Source organism: Tyto alba, unplaced genomic scaffold (genome assembly GCF_018691265.1).
Source record: "Tyto alba isolate M040663 unplaced genomic scaffold, T.alba_DEE_v4.0 Super-Scaffold_1000006, whole genome shotgun sequence".
Lineage (NCBI taxonomy): Eukaryota > Metazoa > Chordata > Aves > Strigiformes > Tytonidae > Tyto > Tyto alba.
This window is the reverse complement of record NW_024881272.1, coordinates 35,819,954-35,840,352: the sequence shown is the minus strand read 5'-3', so window position 1 is coordinate 35,840,352 and position 20,399 is coordinate 35,819,954. Positions and strand designations below refer to the sequence as shown.

The 20,399-nt window shown below is 38.8% G+C and overlaps 1 protein-coding gene across 4 annotated transcripts in view; it reads left to right on the top strand.

Moving 5' to 3' along the window:
* SLC44A5 (solute carrier family 44 member 5) overlaps positions 1-19,928 on the top strand; it is a 104,252-nt gene extending 84,324 nt beyond the window's left edge. For all 4 annotated transcript variants that reach the window (XM_042803148.1, XM_042803132.1, XM_042803122.1 and 1 more), the window contains exons 12-22: positions 1,255-1,354; positions 3,776-3,868; positions 4,792-4,879; positions 6,116-6,378; positions 7,486-7,580; positions 7,968-8,071; positions 9,348-9,421; positions 11,117-11,187; positions 12,592-12,680; positions 13,334-13,418; positions 15,432-19,928. In XM_042803148.1, coding sequence (XP_042659082.1) covers positions 1,255-1,354; positions 3,776-3,868; positions 4,792-4,879; positions 6,116-6,378; positions 7,486-7,580; positions 7,968-8,071; positions 9,348-9,421; positions 11,117-11,187; positions 12,592-12,680; positions 13,334-13,418; positions 15,432-15,544 — 1,175 coding nt within the window. In that variant the 3' untranslated portion in view covers positions 15,545-19,928. The remainder of the gene's footprint in view (positions 1-1,254; positions 1,355-3,775; positions 3,869-4,791; positions 4,880-6,115; positions 6,379-7,485; positions 7,581-7,967; positions 8,072-9,347; positions 9,422-11,116; positions 11,188-12,591; positions 12,681-13,333; positions 13,419-15,431) is intronic.
* The last annotated feature ends 471 nt before the right edge of the window (positions 19,929-20,399 follow it).

Genomic DNA, 20,399 nt, shown 5'->3' with positions numbered 1-20,399 from the left:
TAGGTGCTGAAACCCAAAACTTTGTTCCAAACAAAGTCTATGGCTCCGAGCACCACAGTGGTCACTTGCCACCTCCAGTTCTGATGGGAAGGGGTACTGATTATACTTGGGATCACAATTTAACATCATCTGTGACTATCTGGGTCTGAATTCTGAGTCTATGTCGAAGCTGTGGGACCTGAAGCCAAATCCTCTGTCTCTTTGCAAACCTCTAAACAAGCCAAGGCTTAGGGCTAATATCCCTTGTGTCTTCCTCTCTCTCCACAAAACTAATTTCAGCTGGAGATGACAGGTCCTGCTGTGTGCAACCATCCACAACTGCTGGGCTTGTTTAAATGTTGTCTAACTATCTGAAGCACCCAGAATTAATGGATATGTCTCAGAGTCAGAAGAGATGTGCTTCAGGCATTAAAGACTCTGTCTTCTCTAGATGAAGTCCAGAGAATTTTTTTTCTTTCTACTACAGAAGTAGATTTTTAACTGACATAAATAGATATCAGACTGAAACAGACTCTTTGAAACCAGATCTGGGTTATGATTCAAAGACTGCCCATAACTAAGACAGGAAATGTTCTGGGACATGGTGCTCTCAGCTCTCTGACCTCAGAGCCAGTTTATATGATTCCAGCAGCACAACTGGAAGGTGAAAATAATTTGTCCAAAACTGTCCTGTTTTAGCCTCTTCTTTTTTTTGTACTCAATTGAGGTGAAAGGAACACATGCTAGGTTAATATGCAAACAAACCTATTGATTTAAGTACATCTAAATGTTAGAATAATATATCAGAAAAACACACACTTCATGAAGAAGTTGATTCTTCATCTCCTTTGTATTTTGTTGTATCTAAACACTACAATTTAGCAGCATTAGAGGAAAAACATGCAAAATACTTGTATATGAAAAGTAGAATTTGTTAAGAGTGAACTGTATCTAAGGCCAAATAATACAGTCACATTCAAGTAAATTATTTTCTTTGTCTTGGAATGTTATGTCCCATTTTTCTTAATATTGATGTCAGGGTCCTACACATTCTGACTAACTGTCTGCATGTAGAATTTCCCTACAGTGGAACTTAGGAAATTTTGAAATGGGATTGAAGATTGGCAGGTGCAATGAGAGAAAGAGAACTGGTCTAGCAGAGAATTTTATGGAATTTGTGAACAACAGTGCGAAGTAGAAGAAAAAAACAGAGTTTACAGAGGCAGCATATTGGTTCAATTCTTAATAAATCTAACTTTGTTTGTTTGTTTACAGTGATAATACTCTGTGTTGTTGAGGTCATAATCGTACTGATGCTGATCTTCCTAAGGAATCGGATCCGGATTGCTATTGCACTGTTGAAGGAAGGTAGTAGGTACGTTTGTCTGATTTTAATGTATTTTGAATTTTATTAAATGATCGCTAGAGTACACTCTTCTTAAGCTTCATCTTGCACTGCCAAGGCTGTGGCTTTTATTTAGGAAGACTGGATTCCTCTGGCTCCAGTCAGACTTTTGTGTGGACATGCACAAGCCTGTAGAGAGAAAAGGAGACTTCCATGACCAAGCACTGTAATATGGTGTAGTCCAAGATACTTCTTTTCAGCTCTGAGTGAAGAAGCAAGCAGAGCAGAATATGAGGAGACCTCTTCATTTTGTGTTATCTGCATAGACTTTGTTCACAGTGGTTCCTGTTTTACACAGTGCCAAAACTTAGTTCTTTTTTTTAGAAAACTGGAATATAACAAAGGAGAAATAGACTTAAAACATCAGGCCCCTGGATTTCATTGCAAATAGGCTAAGGTCTCATAGGTCTTGGAAGTATAGCTCTGTTGTTAGAGCACATAGTTAGCTCTGAGTTTATCTGTGTGCAATTGCTTGTAGTTTTCTGCCATCTCCATTGACATTGTGGTTCTCAGGCATCAGGATTTGGCATTTTTGTAACGGGATTAAGAAATACTAAAGTTCTGCGTTCAGCCAGGTACCTGTTTTGTGTCTTATACTACTGTGCAATTAGTGCATAGCAATTCATTTTGGCAGCACTAAATTATACTCTTTAATACCTGTTTATTAAAATCCAGGAAAGCTTTCAACACTCTGCAATGCTTTTGTTCACAACTTTGACAGGTAGAAAGATTTCAGAAAGTTCATAAACTTCCTGCTGAGAAGTAATAACATTCTGTAGTGTTTCAGCAGCACGAGGAGGTCACTTGAGGGTGATGTTTTTACTCTCATGCATAATGCGTGAGGTGAAGCACTGTATGTAATTACTGTAAACCTAACAGACCATGCCCTGTATTCAGGAAAATGAAAAATAAGCTGCTAATGACTGGAATCAAATTACATATTTTAATATCTTTTAACTACTCTTTAAAATATATTACTATTATAATGCTAATAACTGACTTGAAATCCAAAGTTAGAAAGAATTAACAGTTGTTACTCAGTTTGCTGGAGTAATGCCATGGTCTTAGTGGTAACTAAGAGGCCTAGCCTTAGCTGCTGAACACTGCTAATATGTAGTGATTATTTCTCAAACAGCATAAAGCTGAGTCCTCCTGTGTGGCTCTTAATGGACTTTCACATCTCTGGACTCAGCCAGAAATTGTGATGTTGCTCTTAACCTCTTGATTGCACATGACAGTTCCCTTGCATCCCCCCCAGCATTTACTAGGTTAGCAGCAGGAACTGAGTAAATTTGTCTCCTTTTCAATTCTGGAAACTGCCACCTATAAACCAATAACATCAGAAATGCCACAAGTCATAGGAGAAATACTATAGCAAATAATAAGAGACAAAAAAGCTTGTGATAAACTTACAGGGTCACTGGAAAGAAAATTTAGAGTAACGGGAAGAGGTAGATGACGGGAATGTAAAGAGAACCAACCTACAAACTTCAGTGAACAAAACACATGCTCTCTGAAATCACATCCAGTGAGATACCCAGCGGGGCTGTTCTCTGAGATAGCTTCAGCCGGTTTACCCAGGGGGGTGTATCAACAAACTCTTACAGATTTGTCCCTGGCAGAGTAGGAACTGGCATGCTCAAGTTCTTGCTCGCTTGTCACATTCCAGCCACGAGAAGTATTAGTAGAATGTCAGCCTCTAAAACATCAGTCTTGGCGCTAAAAGAGCTCTCTAAGTTGTCAACAGTGAAAGGCCATTATTCTTTCTGCCTACCAACAGCTAAAGGTGAGCACCACTCATTTATGGCTTGTGCAAGGCAAGTCACAGTGTCACAGGAAGGTGTTAGCATGTCCTGGCACTACAAAGACATGTTGGATGTCCCTGCCCCAGAATAGTTCATACTTAAGGCAAGAAAGGGGCTGGGAACAGACTCCTCAAATACAAAGTAGCAAGAGGTAATTTCAGGTGTGTAGGAGCTGAAGGAAGAGCATAGGAGCTGAGCAGAATGTGACAGCGAAGTAAAGGGTGATGTCCGCAGTGGCCATAAAGGAGATGTGATTGAAATGGGTTTGTGACCTGGAAAGAGCTGGAGCTGTGAAGCAGTAACAGAGAAGGAGAAAGTAAAAGACAGGCTTGAACATGGCAAATTGATGAAGTTGACTGTAGTGCTGCTGATTAAAGTGGAGTTGTAGAAATGACAAAGTGAAGATGTGAAGACATTTGAAGAAAACACCTGCAGTATTCTGAGAATTCTGAGATCCCAGCACTAGATTATGCTACCACTATCAACAAGTAGCTCAAAGTAAAAAGGATGATGCTAGAAGAGGACTGATAAAAAGCTTGTTTCTTAAATTGTTGTAGCTTACTGATATGTTTTGTTTCTTTCATAGGGCTATTGGTTATATCATGTCTACATTGTTCTACCCAATCATCACCTTCATACTTATTGCAATTTGTATTTCCTACTGGGCTGTGACAGCTGTGTATCCTTCTGTTTGTGTACCTCTCTGGAGGAAGAGTCTTCTGGTCTGCAAGACCAGATAATTCTCTGCTATTTCACCTTAACCAAACCAGTGTTAAGAGGGTTATTTGGTCACTTAGCACTTGCTGCACTGATTCACTGTTCCTCACTGCACATTAGCATGTGATGTACAAATTGGACAGTGAATTTAATTTCATTAAAAAGAACTGGACTAAAATTCATGCCAAGGCAGGGGGATCATACAAGGCCTTGTGTACTACATAAGGTTGACTTTAAGGGGTAAAAAAGAGACCTCAGCAAATAGTGAGTAAGGCCTTTAATGTGCTGCATACTCTATGTGCCTGAGGTTAATGGTGTCTCAGTTAGCTGGGGGTGGGGTGGGCTCCAGGTGTGTTTTGTTTAGAAAAGTATAGGAAAGGAATAAGAGAACATCCAGTGCACCAAGTCCTCTCTACATTGCATAACAGCAGCCACTGTCTGTCTGTTCCCAGAAGAGCAAGGGTTTGTCAATGTATCAGAAAGGAGAAGATTGCTTTTTCGAAACAGGTTGTTCTTTCACATGCAGTCATTGCTATTCAGGACAATGTTAATTTATCCTTATACTCTGTGTCTACTTCCACCAAAGTACAAACTGACAAAGAAATACTGCATAATCTGCCTTGTCAGAGATAGTTGTGCCGGAGAGGCTGAGTCAACTTTCAAGGTCAGGGGTTATTACAGCTCTGGGATGGTATTTGCCTTCGTTCTCTAAGTAATGAGAGTATTCAGTCTTGTCTATCAACCCTTCATATACATCTCTGCAGAGCAAGAGCAGATTTTCTGTTATCTGCACAAGTTCTTTAGAGCTAGTGGTTACCCACTGCAGAATCCTAAGTTGCTCAAAGCCTACAGTTCTGTGATTCCTCCTTAAAATATTTCATTCAGTTTCCTGGCTACATCAGGAGAACCTGTGTATAAAGTAATGGCTAATCAAACACTGTGCAAGTATGCAAACCTGACTTGTGACCCAGAGGTAAGTGTAACAAATATTTAGCTATAGTGAGAGCTATGCTACTTGCATTTCTTAATCCCTATTAAATGCAATGCAAGTAGAAAATATGCATGTTTTAAGTAATGATTCCCCATGTTAAATCTGCAAATAGTACTTAGTGTTCAGATAACACGTCTTTGTTCAAAGCAGTTTACAGACATAAACTAATTTTTCTGCTAAACTGCCCTGTAAGGCAGGTAACTATTGACTGTTCTAATTTACAGGGGGAAAAAAGGAAGACACAAAAATACAGGTTTATTTGGAAGGGTGTTCTTGAATTCATGAGGATTCTATTTTGTGGTTCTCAATAGGCAACAGAAGACTTTGAAAGCTGTGCCTGAAACTGGCCCAAGGACCAGCCATGTTTTGAAGCAGAAGCTTAGCTTCTTTTGCCACAGCTCTGACCTTTATGAAGCTCAAAAAATATTTGTCTTTTTTTAAATATTGTCTTCATTCAAATGTTTTGACTTGACCGTGGGGTTGAACTTAAGTATATTTTGAAAACTAGAAATATTTATCAAATGTTATATCAGGGTTATGTCCAGGTGTTTAAATTTTAATGTACTGCTGTGGTTAGGTATATCCCAAACAATTCCCCACCCTGCTGATGTCTGAACACTAAAAAAGAAAGGGATTAGAAATTGACTGGTTTTATTTCATGCTCAAACTAAGCAAATACATGAAATGAACAACAGAAATAGGGAAAAGTAATTCAATGTAAAGACTGCTCCTGTTTGAATACTCTCAGATAGGTAAGGGAAGTTGTGACCGCATCCACAGCTTGTGTAAAATGGCATAGCCCAGTTGATTTCAGTTCAACTGTGGTGATTTACCCGAACTGCAGATTTGGCCTCTGGTTTTCAAATATTTTTTTTTTTTTAATTTCTTGTGTGAGCAGGTTTTCTTTAATGAAACTGAAACATTTATGTATCTTAAAAGTAGATTTCTGAAATTCATATTCCATTTATGTAGGTTTCAGGCATGTGGTGAACAGCCCTGTTTGCTAACTGCATAGTTTAAAGTTAAGCACCTTCATAAGACATTAATATGAATCCTTAAATATGTAAACAGGTTATATAGTATTGGAGTGCAGTGTTGAATGAGCTAATGAAACATCAAGAAGAATTATGTTATTTGAATTAAGCTGCTAAACTTCAGAGACTGTGTACACAGAATTCATTGCTTATCATTGTGTTGCTTAATTTTCTCTCTGTACAGACTTTTAACACAACCAATGTGACTAAACTGTGTCTGGGTGCTCAGTGTACTTTTGCTTTTTATGGAGGAGAAAGCCTGTACCATAAGTATATCTTCATCTTCCAGTTAGCCAATGCCTTTGTGTTTCTCTGGCTGGTGAACTTTGCAATTGCACTGGGTCAGTGTACCCTTGCTGGTGCCTTTGCCTCTTACTATTGGGCCTCTCGAAAACCAGCTGATATTCCACTGTGGCCGCTCTTCTCTTCATTTGGACGAGCAATACGGTAAGACTGTGGAGCTGGATGTGAGCCTTGCCATGTACACAGCAAGTGCTCTTTTTACATCTAGAGAAGCCAGATGTAGAATATCAAATGAAAATGATTAGTCAGCATTGTGGTTTAATCTCGGTAGGCAGCCAAGCCCCACCCAGCCACTCGCTCACTCCCCCACAATAGGGTGGGAGACAGAATTGAAAGGGTGAAAGTGCAAAAACCCATGGTCTGAGATAAAGACATTTTAATAGGTAAAGCAAAGCTGCGTGCACAAGTGAAGCAAAATAAGGAATTCATTCACAATTTCCCATCGGCAGGCAGGTGTTCAGCCATCCCCTGGACAGCAGGGCTTCGTCATGCGTAGTGGTGACTTGGGGAGACAAATGCCATAGCTCCAAATGTCGCCCTCATCCTCCTCCTTCCCCCCAGCTGCTGTTGCTGAGCACAACATCATATGGTGTGGGGTGTCCCTGGGGTCAATTGGGGTCAGCTGTCCCGGCTGTGTCCCCTCCCGGCTCCTTCTGCACCCCCAGCCTGCTTGCTGGCAGGGCAGGGTGAGGAGCAGAAAAGGCCTTGATGCTGCTCAGCAACAGCTGGAACACCGGTGTGTTATCAGCACTGTTTTCATCACAAATCCAAAACATAGCACCGTACAAGCTACTATGAAAAAAACTAACTCTATTCCATCCAAAACCAGTACAGTCAGGAAAATGTGATTGTTAGGGGGAGGCTGAGTCCTGTAGCCCAGTAGTAGCAAGGCTGCTGCAGCTCCATGCCCCCAGGTCCAACCAATTACAAGGCTGAGCAGATATTCGCAGTAGGCACACACCCCCTAATGACTGTGCACAACACATATATGCACAGCTGGCCACACAGATTGACAAGGCAGACACACAGCACTCACACAAACACCAAGAGCACCAGTGGCTTCTTCTGTTCCCCTCTGGTGGATCAGGATGAAGGTCCGTGTGTATATGTAATTGCCACTAATGGACCTTCCTCCTGTTATAATTTTATTAATGTATAAATATATATATATAAAAATACACACATGCACATACGTCTATAATTGTGCATATACACATAGGTGCAACATAACAGTCATTTATTTTGTTCTAGATACCATACAGGTTCGCTGGCATTTGGAGCCTTAATTCTTGCAATTGTCCAGCTTATTAGAGTAATACTGGAGTACTTGGATCACAAACTGAAAGGTGAGATTTATGAATCTGCTCTAAGGTTATTAAGGCCTCCTTTGGTAAATAACTTCCTTGCTTTCCCAAGATATTTTTTCAGCAAGGAAAGCAGATTAATTGCACATTATTTTTAGCCATTGTAGTTCCATTTGAAGCTGGTGAATTTGTGCTGATTTACTCAAATTGAGTCTATGTCCTTGGGTATTTATTGCAAAGTTCATGCAGATGTGGATCTGATCTAATTGAAAGCTAGTGAGATAAATTCGGTTGAGGAAGAGAGCCCATACCTAGAAGAAAAGAAATAATGTTTCTGCTTTTGTCAGAATTTAAGATTTTCTTCTGAATAGCTTTCTGTGTTCTAAAGACTGTTCATGAGTTCTATGTATGATGTACTCTTTTTTTCAGGTACACAGAACTCCTTCACTAGATTTCTACTCTGCTGCCTCAAATGCTGTTTCTGGTGTTTGGAAAAATTCTTAAAATTTATAAACAGAAATGCCTACATCATGGTATGTGCTGTCTCTGCATGTGGTCTCCCCTATCTGGGACACTAAAATACCCTAGCTACTGCTATTTGGTCAACAGTCAGCAGTACTATAATCTGCTGAATAAATAATGGGATTTATGGGAGTTTTCAGGAAATGCATGTGGTCCTACCATGAAAAAGTAAGATTTTTTTTTTCTTTCTTTCTTCTAAACTCAACCTCTTTTCATGCCTGTCCTTGTCAATCCCCCTCACCCCCCAAAGTAAGTGGGAAGAGATGGCATAACTGGTTAACTCCCGCTCTGATTCAGCAATTGAAACCTGGTTTCAACAGGAATATCAGTTTGTTTCATATTGCATGTTGATGACACTTCTGTTCGGAGGCAGTATTTGAATAAGGAGGTCAGAAGATATGTGATATCTATATTTCCCCCTCGAAATTAAAAGCATAAATTCTACTAGCAGCAGCAGTTATATTTCTCTAAAATAACCCTTCCTAGATTCCAGAAGAGAAATTCCAGATTTTCACCTAAATAAACATACATAGATTTCAGCCTAGGATGTTCTGACTTTGAGTAATTTCAGTGATTGAATGGTACTGTCACAGACTTGTCTCAAAGGAGGTGTCTGTAATGGGTCCATTATAACCCATGTTCATGCAATTGATGTTTCGAATTAATGCCGCCTTGAAGAGGAAGTATTCTTTTTTACTATCTTGTTTACAGTTGGTAAACTGACTGAACTAAGAGCTGTTTTAGTATAGCTTACCCTTGTGTATACTATTACAGAAAGACAAAATGGTTTTGTTCCTGAATAGCTTTAGCTGCTTTACTTTCTACAGATGTAAATCCACTGACTTCGATACTGGTATTGCTGATTTTATCTTAAGTAAGAGCAGCGTCAGGTCCAAGGAAATACATACAGGAGTCAACTCACTTCTGCTCTACAAGTGCCTGTTCCTTTCCACTGACTATAAATCTAGTGCAGGTAGCTAGCAAAGTGAGAAGAATCCCTCAGCAGGTACCTTATTTGCCCTATTTGGCAAAGTACCGAGTCCACTGCCCGCAAGATCACAAGGGATGGGATCATCAGGTGTTTCAGAGGGAAAGATGGGTAATATTCTGTCCCAACCTGGTGGGAAGCTTTGAGAGATTGCAGGTGACTGGGAGAAGTGCTTTATGTTCATTTGAGTTTCACAGCCACATATTAGAGAGAACTATGCATTACACGCAGTAAGATTTTGGCATATAAGGAGGTATCCTAATTATGTAAAATACTTAACAGCTACTGTTATTTTGCAGATTGCCATATATGGTAAAAACTTCTGCACCTCGGCAAAGGAAGCATTCTTTTTGCTCATGCGGAATGTGGTGAGGTAAGGGGCCGTCTCCTAGTCCTTGGAAATGTCAGGATTTCCTGCTATTGCACTCTGAAGGCAAACTTCTTTCCTCTCCCATGTCTTCTCCAAATATTATTGTAAGCTGCTTCTGTCCTCAGACATGGCCCTCACTTCTGACACTCAATGTGTAACAAACATCAGGCTGTCCAGCACAGTAACCTATGCAAAGTTGATATAATCTAACAGTTTTGTGGTGACTGCTCTTTTAAATCCATAAGCACCCAGTAGATTGTAATAGTGCCTCCAAGGAACGAATAGAGTCCCTGAGAGATCTATGGATATACAGGAATGGGGTGCTCATCACCTGCCATATGTGTGTTTCTTGAGCTTTGGTCCACTCACTGTCTGTCAAAAGGAAAGCAGAATGACCCAAGTCTTCAGGTAATCCAGAAAGTTTATAGTCTGTCAGAGAGTGGCAGTAAAGAGAGAGTACCTAGCTTTCAAAACCAGTATCTTTAACATAACGAGATCTCCCCTGGTGCTGGGAACTCCTCTGGCCCTTTTCCCCACTGCCAAGACTGCTGCCAAACTCCCTGTTCTCATCAGTACTTTTCTTCATTGCTCCTGGCTCTTCCTGTACTACTGTGAGATGAAAAAATAATGGGAAAAAAACTTAGGAGCAGGCCATGTTGATGCAATAGCAGACAATAATTACCAAGCAAGAGACACAGTAAAGCTGTTTAGGTGGTTTAAATTATTAAGTGAAGGACTAGGAGGAGAGGAATGAAGGGGACAGCTGAAAGAGGAAAATGGAAGCGATGCTTAAGAAAGGAGAGGATTGGAGATGGGAGAATGGAGTGCATTCACACTGTTATCGTGCGTTAATATTGGTACAGTAGTGGCCACACCGAGTAGTACCTGTGCAATAAGAAAGAAGCTGCCTTCATTTCCTTACAGAACATCACTTCACTGCCTGTCCTTTGTGCTCTTAGTCAGTAAGAGCAATACCTAAAAGCCAGGCATATAATTTTGTTTCAAACAGAGATTTTTTTTTTTTTTAATCTTGTGTATTTTGCTAATTTGGAATTCTGACAGGTTAATGATGATTTGTGCTCTTTAATATTGCTTAATGTTTATCTTTCATGGTGGTCAGTTCTGTATATTACCATATCCATACCCGTCAACGCTGTTGAGGGGCTGATGATAGAAAGCTCATTTTCCATCCCATTATTTACCTGCGGTTTCTGATAAGACAGGCTGGCAGGATTTTGAGCAGAAACTCCCTGCTGTTGCTTTCAATGAGGGCTGCAGATTTACTGTCAATTACCTTCAATCATTCATTTGTCTGTGATTGTCTTCCTGCTTTGAGGCCTCCTGCCTTCAGTGTTGTACCATGATATCTTAAAATAGTAGATTTGGCATGTTATGAGGTCATGAAATGCATCCAGATAGAACCAGCAAGAGCAATAAACAGTCTTCAAGTGCTATAGCAGTATTGCTGCATTAAGGCCTAACTCAACAAGAAGCTCAGTGATTTTTTTGCCTCATGGGACTAGGCTGTAACAAAGTTCATCTCACTGTTGCATTTCTGCATTGTTGTATTGTCAGCCTGTGAAACCAGCAGAAGACAGCTTCTTCGTCATGTTTAGTCAAATATCTATAGATTTAAGGAGAAAGAATATAAATGCCTGGCTTGTGATGATTATGTATCATGTGTTCTTTGCTGAACAGAGTTGCAGTTCTGGACAAAGTTACAGACTTCCTTTTATTCCTGGGGAAAATTCTCGTTGCTGGTGGTGTAGGTAAGATAATTCATTTTTTGCAAACAGTATGTTCTATTTTCTCGTACTTACAAGTATGCCTGACATATTACTGTATGCTTAGTTAGCAGCTGGAAGTTCTCATTAGTCTAACTATTTCGGAAGCTGTTTCATGTGTTTCTAGGATTTGCTAGATGGAACTAAAATGGGGGTTTTTATTATTTTTTTCTCCTTTCACCCCCACACCCCCTGTGTTGTTGACATCATCTTTTCCATAATTGCTTTTACTGCTCTTGCATGCATTGTTGGTGCAAGGACTTCTGCAGCCAAAGCTTCATAGCTGGACCAAACCAAATTCATATCAAATAAGTCAGCCACAATTGGTTCTCCTGTCAAAAGAACTGAACAAAATTGCAAATGACATTCACCTGGTAGCAGACAAGCATGCACACAAGAGGAGGTGGTGTAGGTCTGAAGGAGATGGGCCTGAAGCCTTCCTGTGTTCAAGCCCATTATAGCTATAAGCTATAGTAAAAGAAATCATAGACTATTTCTAACATCCTTATAGGATTTTCTTACTTATCAGTCAATATCAAAATACATTATTCATGTTTTTCTGTGATAGAATTTTTTTTTTTTTTAAATGAAGCACTTTCAGATATTCATGCTGGTAGTAGTCCTTTACAGTTTTTCTAAATTGTCACAGCAGTTTCAAAACATTATTTAACAAATAACCATATTTTGTATTCTGTATACTTTAAAAGATTACTAATGAATTATATTTTAATCAAAAGTTTTATATTAATACCAAGAACAGATCTACAATGCTTCATCATTACTGTACAATGACTTTCAAACTGGGGTAGCAAATTTTATTTGAAACATATTGTCTAAAATGTAAGCCATGAAATACTGAAATTAATTCTTATCTTCATCCTTTTTGAGAATAAATTCTTTGGGCAATTTCTGTTATAGATGCATTAGTCTGTTCTAAACTTATTGTCATGCTTATCACTCGCACTGCCATTTCTCCTTTTAATCTGAATTAGTTGAGTAATTCCTCAAGCAATAAAATTTAAAGCAGCAGAATTTTTCTCACCCTTTTTTTATTTTAGAAAAGATCCACCCAGTGGTCTTTGTTATTCCATGTCATTGTCTTGTTTATAATTTTATTAATTTTGCTATTAAATCCAGTAGAATGATGAAACAAAGCAATTAATTAAAGTCTTTCTGGGCCCATGAATATCTTTATGGTACCTGATTCATTTACATATCTCTTCTGTCAGAATACAGACCCAGCAGATAATTAGTATTGAGGAATTTATTGTTTACAAACTCTTATTTAAACCAGCCTTGGATCAGTTGTCTGCTTTGTCTCATCCATTCTTTAGGTGTTAGGAAATCAGAGTTAGCATAGGAATCACTAATCTTCTGTGCTTCTTGCAGGTGTTCTTGCGTTCTTTTTCTTCACACAGAGAATACCATTCTTTGCACATGAAGCACCAACGTTAAATTACTATTGGGTACCACTGTTGGTAAGGCAACCACCTAATCTCCTGAACAGTGAGGGCAGTGTGAGGTGCTCAGACTACTCAGGGCGTGGTCTGGTAACAGCTCCTGCTGTCATCCTCTCAGTGGCACACTATCCACTGAAATGAAGACTGATCTGCTACACTCTAGTCCTCTGGATCCTTCGGGAAGAAGTGACACTGCAGTGACTTGGCACCTTCAGAAAAATTAGGTTTCACATCTGCCTTGCTCATACTTTCCAGACAGCAAAGGCTGATGGTGAGGCACCGATGACAGGGTGGCTTCTAATGCAAGGGAATTGTGAGGCATCTCTTTCTCCTTTCATAGCCCCCACTAGACTCTGAAACATCTCCAGGATGAGTGATTCTTTAGAATAATCTTGAAGGAGTTCATAATGTTATTGGCATATGTTCTCTTTGGGATTAAAATGGCTTCAATTTAGCAGCTGGAAAACTAGTGGCTACTGCATGTTAGGATACAGCATCTTGAACCTGTGATCCCTTTCCACAGCAGTAGTAACCTTGGGTAGAATTACAGAGTTGCCATTAAATCCTCTCAAATTTGCTTAGCAGACTAGGCTTCTGATTTGTGTTAACACCTGCCACATTGGTGTCAAACTAAATTTGGTGTTTAACTGTGTTTTTTTTTCTTTTTGTAGACGGTCATTATTGGCTCCTACCTAGTTGCACATGGGTTCTTCAGTGTCTATGCAATGTGTGTCGACACGCTTTTCCTCTGCTTTTGTGAGTACTACATTTTCTTTCACTAATACCTGCAAGTCATGGGAAAAGGAGTACAAAACTACCTTACCTGTTTCTTACAGAATTCTGGTGACATGCTAGCAGACTGTGAAAAATGAACTGCTTCTGCTTTTCAGACTGGCTCCTTGATGCATTCTTCAGTGGAGAAGTGCTTTATTATTCAAATGTAATTAGTTTAACTAATGGAGGGTAGCTATATGGCTCCTGGGAATATCTGGCTTTTGTTTTTCAGATTGCTTCTGAGTGCTTAGTATAGAGCCCTGTACAGCAGTGATGCACTCAAAGCTCTTGTTAATAACAAAGTTATTCTTTGATACATAGGTAGTCCTTTGTTTTCAACTCAATAGCCCCGAACAAAGTATTACGCTGAATTACCATCACATGTGTGTGAAATACCATCTGAAACACTATCTGTCCTTTGGACCCCCCAATGGCAAGCAATCGTGGGCATTCTCAAAGGGACTGCTGTTCAGTGTGTCTAGTCAGAGAATACTAAAATCACAAAAGAAATCTGTTGGTCTCAGATTAGGACATGATTGTAAGAAGAGGATGTACTTAATACAAAATACATTCCATTTGCTAGATTTACTGAATTCAAGAAATAAAGATACATTTTTTCTATAAAAGTCATTCTGGTAGGTCCAAGTCGAAGTTACATGACAGTGATTGTTCTTGCGGTTGGTGAATTATTTGATAATACCAAGGGAATACTGAAATAGCCATAGGCTTGATCTATCATATGCATAGTGGATCACCGAGGCAAGATCAGCATGGTGATACTGACTCTCCTCTTACAATAGCATAATTCTTTATTTCCTTTTAAACACTCACCTTCTTAACCCTGCTTCCCTAGGAACTAAGGTTAGCAGTGATTCTGGAAATACTGGATTGCCAAAGAATCACAGCCACAAAATCAGTCAGAAAAGTGAAAATTGATGTCTAGCTGAGAGCTGCATCCTATTTATCTTGAGTTATGGACTTTGGTTTCAAACAAACATGATCACAGGCAGACACAGCACTAGTAACACTCCAAGAAATAAGCTAAACCATAAATAAATAAATGAATACTATTATTTAGAATGAAATGGAAGATGATCAAACTAATAAAATTTAGAAAGTTGGTTGGTGCACTCAAAAATTAACAGATTTTAATTTATTCCAAAGACATATGTTATATACTGCCATGGAGCTATATGATTTGTTTCCTCTAACCTCTTTGGCCATACCTTGCAACTCGTGCTCTCTTTTTGGCTTTGCAGATACACCTGTCTGCCTCTGCAGGGTTGCAATTGCAATGATTGTGCTTCACTGCACACTCCCTTCAAATTGCCCATCAGTGTGAAATTGTTCACTGGTCTGTGACTATTGCATGGCCTAAACACTGAGCTGAACCCAGACCAGTGATTAGTCATGACCTTCTGTAGGAAAAAAAAGTAATACATCTGCCTCACTATTTTAAACTCTTATTCTGTTTTGCTTCCCGTGCTTCCTTCAGTAATGGACAGTAGGAGATCATATAGAATATTGTGCACTTGTGGCATCAGGTTTTCAGAACTTTATCTTAAGCAGTGAAAAAGGGCCCAGTTCTAAAATGTGCTTAAATCCATAGCTGTCTTTGGGACAAATTTTCTAGCAAGAAGTAGCCAAAATGCCAGGCTTTGGTGGAGGCATGAGTATTTCTGAAAATTTACACCTATATTGGCAAACCAAAGAACTGGAGAATAAAAAAAGATATATTGCTGTCATTTAAAAATGGCTAGATATTTGTGTCTCTGCTTTGTGTAAAACCTCTTCTGGATTGAGAAAATAGAAATTTTATAGTGTCCTTCATGAACTTAACAATACTGCTAAATTGCCTTAACTGAGATTTTTTTTAATGTCGGGTCTTTTGCTCTCTCCTTTTTTCAATTCTGTGTGTGTGTGCGTGTGCATGTGCATGTGTGTGTGGTTGTACTGCTGTTTGCTCTTTGGGCTGCTTTTGCTGTGTAAATTCAGGTGAAGACCTGGAAAGAAATGATGGATCTACAGCAAAACCCTACTTCATGTCAGCTAGCCTTCACCGAATTCTAGGGAAGAAGGAACTAAGCCCTAAGAAGGCAGTGGGATAACATACACTAAACCTCAACATCAAAACAGTGTCACTTTTAAGCAAAACGTGTATAAAGTAGGCAAAAGTAAAAACTGTAAATGATGCTTCTGGTTAATGGGTGATTCTTTTTTCCTTTTGCTTATATCTAAAAAAATGAGCAAGATTTGTAACATTTAACTAGTTAAATGCTTAAACTAACAGCTGTGAAAACAAGGCCACGTTTTAGTTTATAGAGTGCCTATGAAAAGGAAAATGTAAATTTGAAGCTTTTTTAAGTCTATAATGATGTTTTAATAACTTTTGTAACACAAGTTGCTGCCTTATATGACAGCAGTTTTGATAATGTTTCTTTTTATAGGTGTATATTTGTAAAAGAAATTCAGGCAATTTTTTGAAAGCACTAACATATGACCTAATTAGCCATAAAAAGATAGTTCAAGACTCTAGTTAACCAGGAGATGGTACTAAGTTTGTAAATATGGTGCTATGATTGTATTTTTTTGTACAAGCTGGTTCACAGCTATTTAAACTGTGATTATCCATGCATTATTGATTCCCTACACTGAAAAATGTAGTGATATTTTAATCACATCCACAACTGCGTCTTTTAAGAAATTATGGTACCCTGCAGGTCCCAAAGAAGGTAGTCAGAGAAGACTGTGGTTGATACTGCTTAAAGTGAAGCTTTCTGTGAGTTGTGCTTAAAAGATGATCTAACTGAGAGAAGGTCCCACTGCACTTGAAGTGATTTGTGGTTCACACAAATGAGGTTTCATCTGGTACAAGATGGTGAATGTATGATTTTTAGCCGATGTCTAAGAGATACACTTGTGTTAATATCCCCCAATCTCTAAAAAGTCTCTGTGTTCTACACAATTATAAGGAAGTTGAGTTTCACTGAAAGGAAAACCAAATGCAGTCGTTCTTTCCTTTGAAGAAAGTCTTGGCCATATGTGTGCACAAGGAATTCCATTGCCCCTGCCTGGCTCAGAAGGGCTTCTTAATGAGACATTGCAGTGACTGTGTGGGTGCTAAGGGCTGGGTGTGCTCTTTCTGGGGGTCTCCAAGCTCTCAATTGCTCACACAGTAAGGTATTAAGACATTGAACTCAAGTCTTCTCATAATACAGGATGAGATATTTAGCTACTGAAAGATGCTCCAAAAGATTTAGTTATCTTTTTGATTATTAAATTTGCTTGGCCATTAGTACAAAATCTATTTGTAGAAAGCACGTTAACATTCTGTTCGGTTTTATGACCCTCCCATTAGTAGAACTGTCACTGAGGTTAGTAACAGCTCAGCTCATGGAAGAAGTTGTACACTGGAGTACTTATTAAGTCTGTTACTGCCATGAGCTGAGCTGAAAAGGTTTTATTAGTCTCGTGGATGCCCAGGGACCCAACTGTACTGAGGCCTGCGCCTAGTTTTCATGGATTCCACCATACTGCATAAAGTATTCCATTACTGTCTGCTTTCCAGGAGTGGCATGTGCCATGCCTCTGCCAGATCTGTTACAGGAGTTCAGTGCCTGGAAGTACTTTTCTAGCCCCAGGACGCCATTGGCGTCACAAAGATAAAGGCAAATTCTTTTCCAGATGATTTGAATGCAAGTTTCTGGGGAAAATTTACTGATGATACATATCCCAAAGTGATTTTGCTCTCTAACTCATGGCTTCAGTCTGTAATGATTGTAGTCACTACAAAGGCAGAAATACTGTCCTTCATGCAACAAGTCTGGGGTTATCATGGTGATGCAGGAGTGATTACCACCCACCTGCTTTTAGTCATGGGCATAGTAGGGTCTTGAAATCCTGTGAACTGAGGTGCAAGTGACAGAATGCACGTATGCATTCTCTGTGATCCAGTAGGCACTGTAGCCCTTTCCCCTGGAGCAGAAATGAGTGGTTCAGTTTAGGACTCAAAGAATGTAAAAATAAAGGCGTGCAGTTTCAAACGTAACAACTGGTTGTGGACACCTTCGGTTTTTGATAACGCCTCAAGATACCCTACAGTAAACCTGACTTTCAGAAAGGGCTGAGAAACCTACCTTTGGAAAAAATCAAACTCTTGACTGATGAAGTTTTTCATCATCATCATCATCATTCCTTTCTCATTATATGCATGGCATTGAATATACAACACACCCCACCCCACCAATTATTCTAATCTCTTCCGAGAATTAAGTCAGTAACTGTTAGGGGTATGTGTCACCATTCTGTGATTAAAAAAGCTGCTGGTCTGATTACAGTCCATGTGCTAATGCTTTTTTTTTTTTTTTTTTTTAAATACTACTATGTGATTAGTTTGCAGCTAAAGAAACTGCATTAAGTAATCTATATTTCTACTGGACTTGAGTGTCTTACTGGGAGCTCAACTGAAAAAGTGTATTTCTGAATACAGCGTGCTTTTTTTATCATATGAATGTAACCATAGAGTTTACTAGGAGTAAAACATAATAGAAATAGTATACAGTTATTTGATTAGAAGACTTTTGTAAAAAACCTATGCATTTACTAAAGGAATTTCTAAAAGTGAAAGTTTTAAATCGTATTATTATTTATATACAGTAAAAAAAAATATATATGTATAAATTTGCTCCACTCACTATTTTGTGAAATTATTTAGAATGTAAGTGATCATCATTTCTGAGAAGAAAATTTAAAAGCCATTTTCTTAATGATATAATTATGAGAACTGTGAAAATACAAAGCAATACCATGTAGATTTTGTAATCAATAAATTGAATAAATAAATCATAATGATTTAATATTAAAATTGGCTTTTTAAAAATAAATTGCTATTTAATGAATTAAGTAGAAATTAATGCAAGTATTTACTTGGGAAAGAATCACTTAAAATTTTAAGACTAACTTATTGTAATGGTTCCTAACTAATCTCGTGGGCCAGAGTCTGCAGACTTACACCACAGAGGACATACTAGTAGTGACATTTATGGGTTTGGACATTTGCTTTGTTGCTTGATTTAGAATAAAATTTAAAATTCCATTCTTCACTTCAGAAAGTGGAACGTGTGGCTATCTGTAACAGGGTAAAATATGTCATACGTGCTTTGCTCCCGAGCCCTCGGGAGTCGGTGACAAATGCCCACGCAGTCCGTGAGGCACAGGCCAGCCCCGTGGCAGAAGTGGCAGGAGGCTGGTGGTCGGTCCGTGCTTACGGCGCGGGGGAGGAGATGTCAGGGCTGCAGACCCAGCGGGGCCCATCGTCCCGTCGCTGGCAAAGGGCTTGCAGGTCGTGGTCCTGCCTGGCCCTCAGCTGGGCACCGCCGCTCTGGGGAGAAGCTGTGGAAAGGCACGGTGGCTCTCCAGAAAGGCACTGTTCTGTGAACAGACAGGAGATCTTTTGGAGATCTTGGACAAGCAGAAAGTAGAAACCAAGAGACAGTAGAGAACACCCGGTATCATATCCATGCAATCATGTTTGCTTTAGTTCTGGTTAGATTCATTGTGTCTCCCTACAACATATTAATGGATGGCTTTCATTTACACGTTTTATACCAAAGTTTTGATGTCAAGCCTTCAAATTTTGTACAGGAAAAAAAAAAAAAAGGGGGGGGAAAAAAAGAAAAAAGTGACCCCAGAAAGAAAACAAGCAAGAAAGACGGGATTGTTTCTTATGCTGAAGGGGTTTTGTGTTTTTGTTTTTTTTTTTTCCCAAGTAGTGTTCAGCAGCTGATTCTTGGGTGTCAGAAGGATGCTGAATAGTCTTTTAAAGATTAGTATTTAAAAGTATGAAATATTTTACTGTTTCATGTTCTGCTGTAGAGCAGGAAAAAGATTTTGGTGGATGCAATGTCAAGCTGATTCTGAAACAGTCAGTAAGTATTCTTCTACAAATGGGTTGTCAGTGAAGCGATCATGAAGAGTAGCCTGACTGTTTTCAGTAACGTAGAATGTCTCCCTTTGACCAGTTGCTCAGCGTGGACAGCTGTGTCCTCTCTGACAAAGTGCCTTACTGGCTATTATTTTACCTGGCTTATATTTTGAAGTTTATCCACACCATGTAGACTACAAAACAGAAAAAGGCTAGATAGGAAAAACAATACTCTCTTTATTTCAAATTAACTGATATAAAATGAATTGTAGAAAATACGTATTTGAACTGTATGATGTAGCACACACAATTTCCCCATTGCTGTTGTCAGATCATGAAAGTGGACTGTGTGGTCTGGGAGAAAACACATGACAATTGTGGTGTTGCAAATAATTAAATAAAAACAATGCAAGACTGTTCCATTTTAGTTGTAGATTTTTTTTTATAACTTTAATTTATGGTATAGTGAACTTCTGAATAGGGCCTATTCTGCTTTCGGTTACAATGATCATACATATTGTACTTGTGTAACTGTGGGGAGAACTGGGCTCTTGCTACTTAGAACAAAAGGAAAAAAGCTAGCAAATACATGGTATATTACTGTAATACATCTGTTTGCGTGTTCATAAGCATAAAGTTCCTTCTCTATTCAAGACTGATAATTTATTATTCTGGAAGTGTTTTATAAACTATAATAAAATTTTTAACTTTTGATACAGGCGATTTTTGAGGTAATACATAATTTGTACTGCACTATAATCGAATTAGAAATGTAACTGTTTCTTCATGTTTAAGTAACACTAGTGCTACTAAAATAGTCTGTTACTCTATGCTACAAAAAGTCCACAGGTATTTGTCCCAAATAAGGAATTGTAAAATCACAAAAAAGGCTCTTTAAGGTCTAATAAATAGAAGGGAGGTCACTGTTTCATTAATGTGATTATTAAGGTTATATTATTATCTTGCCAAAACCAAATTAACATGAGCACGACAGTTGGAGCTCTAAAACCTGTTTGCTTCTGCTATGCAGAAATAGGAAC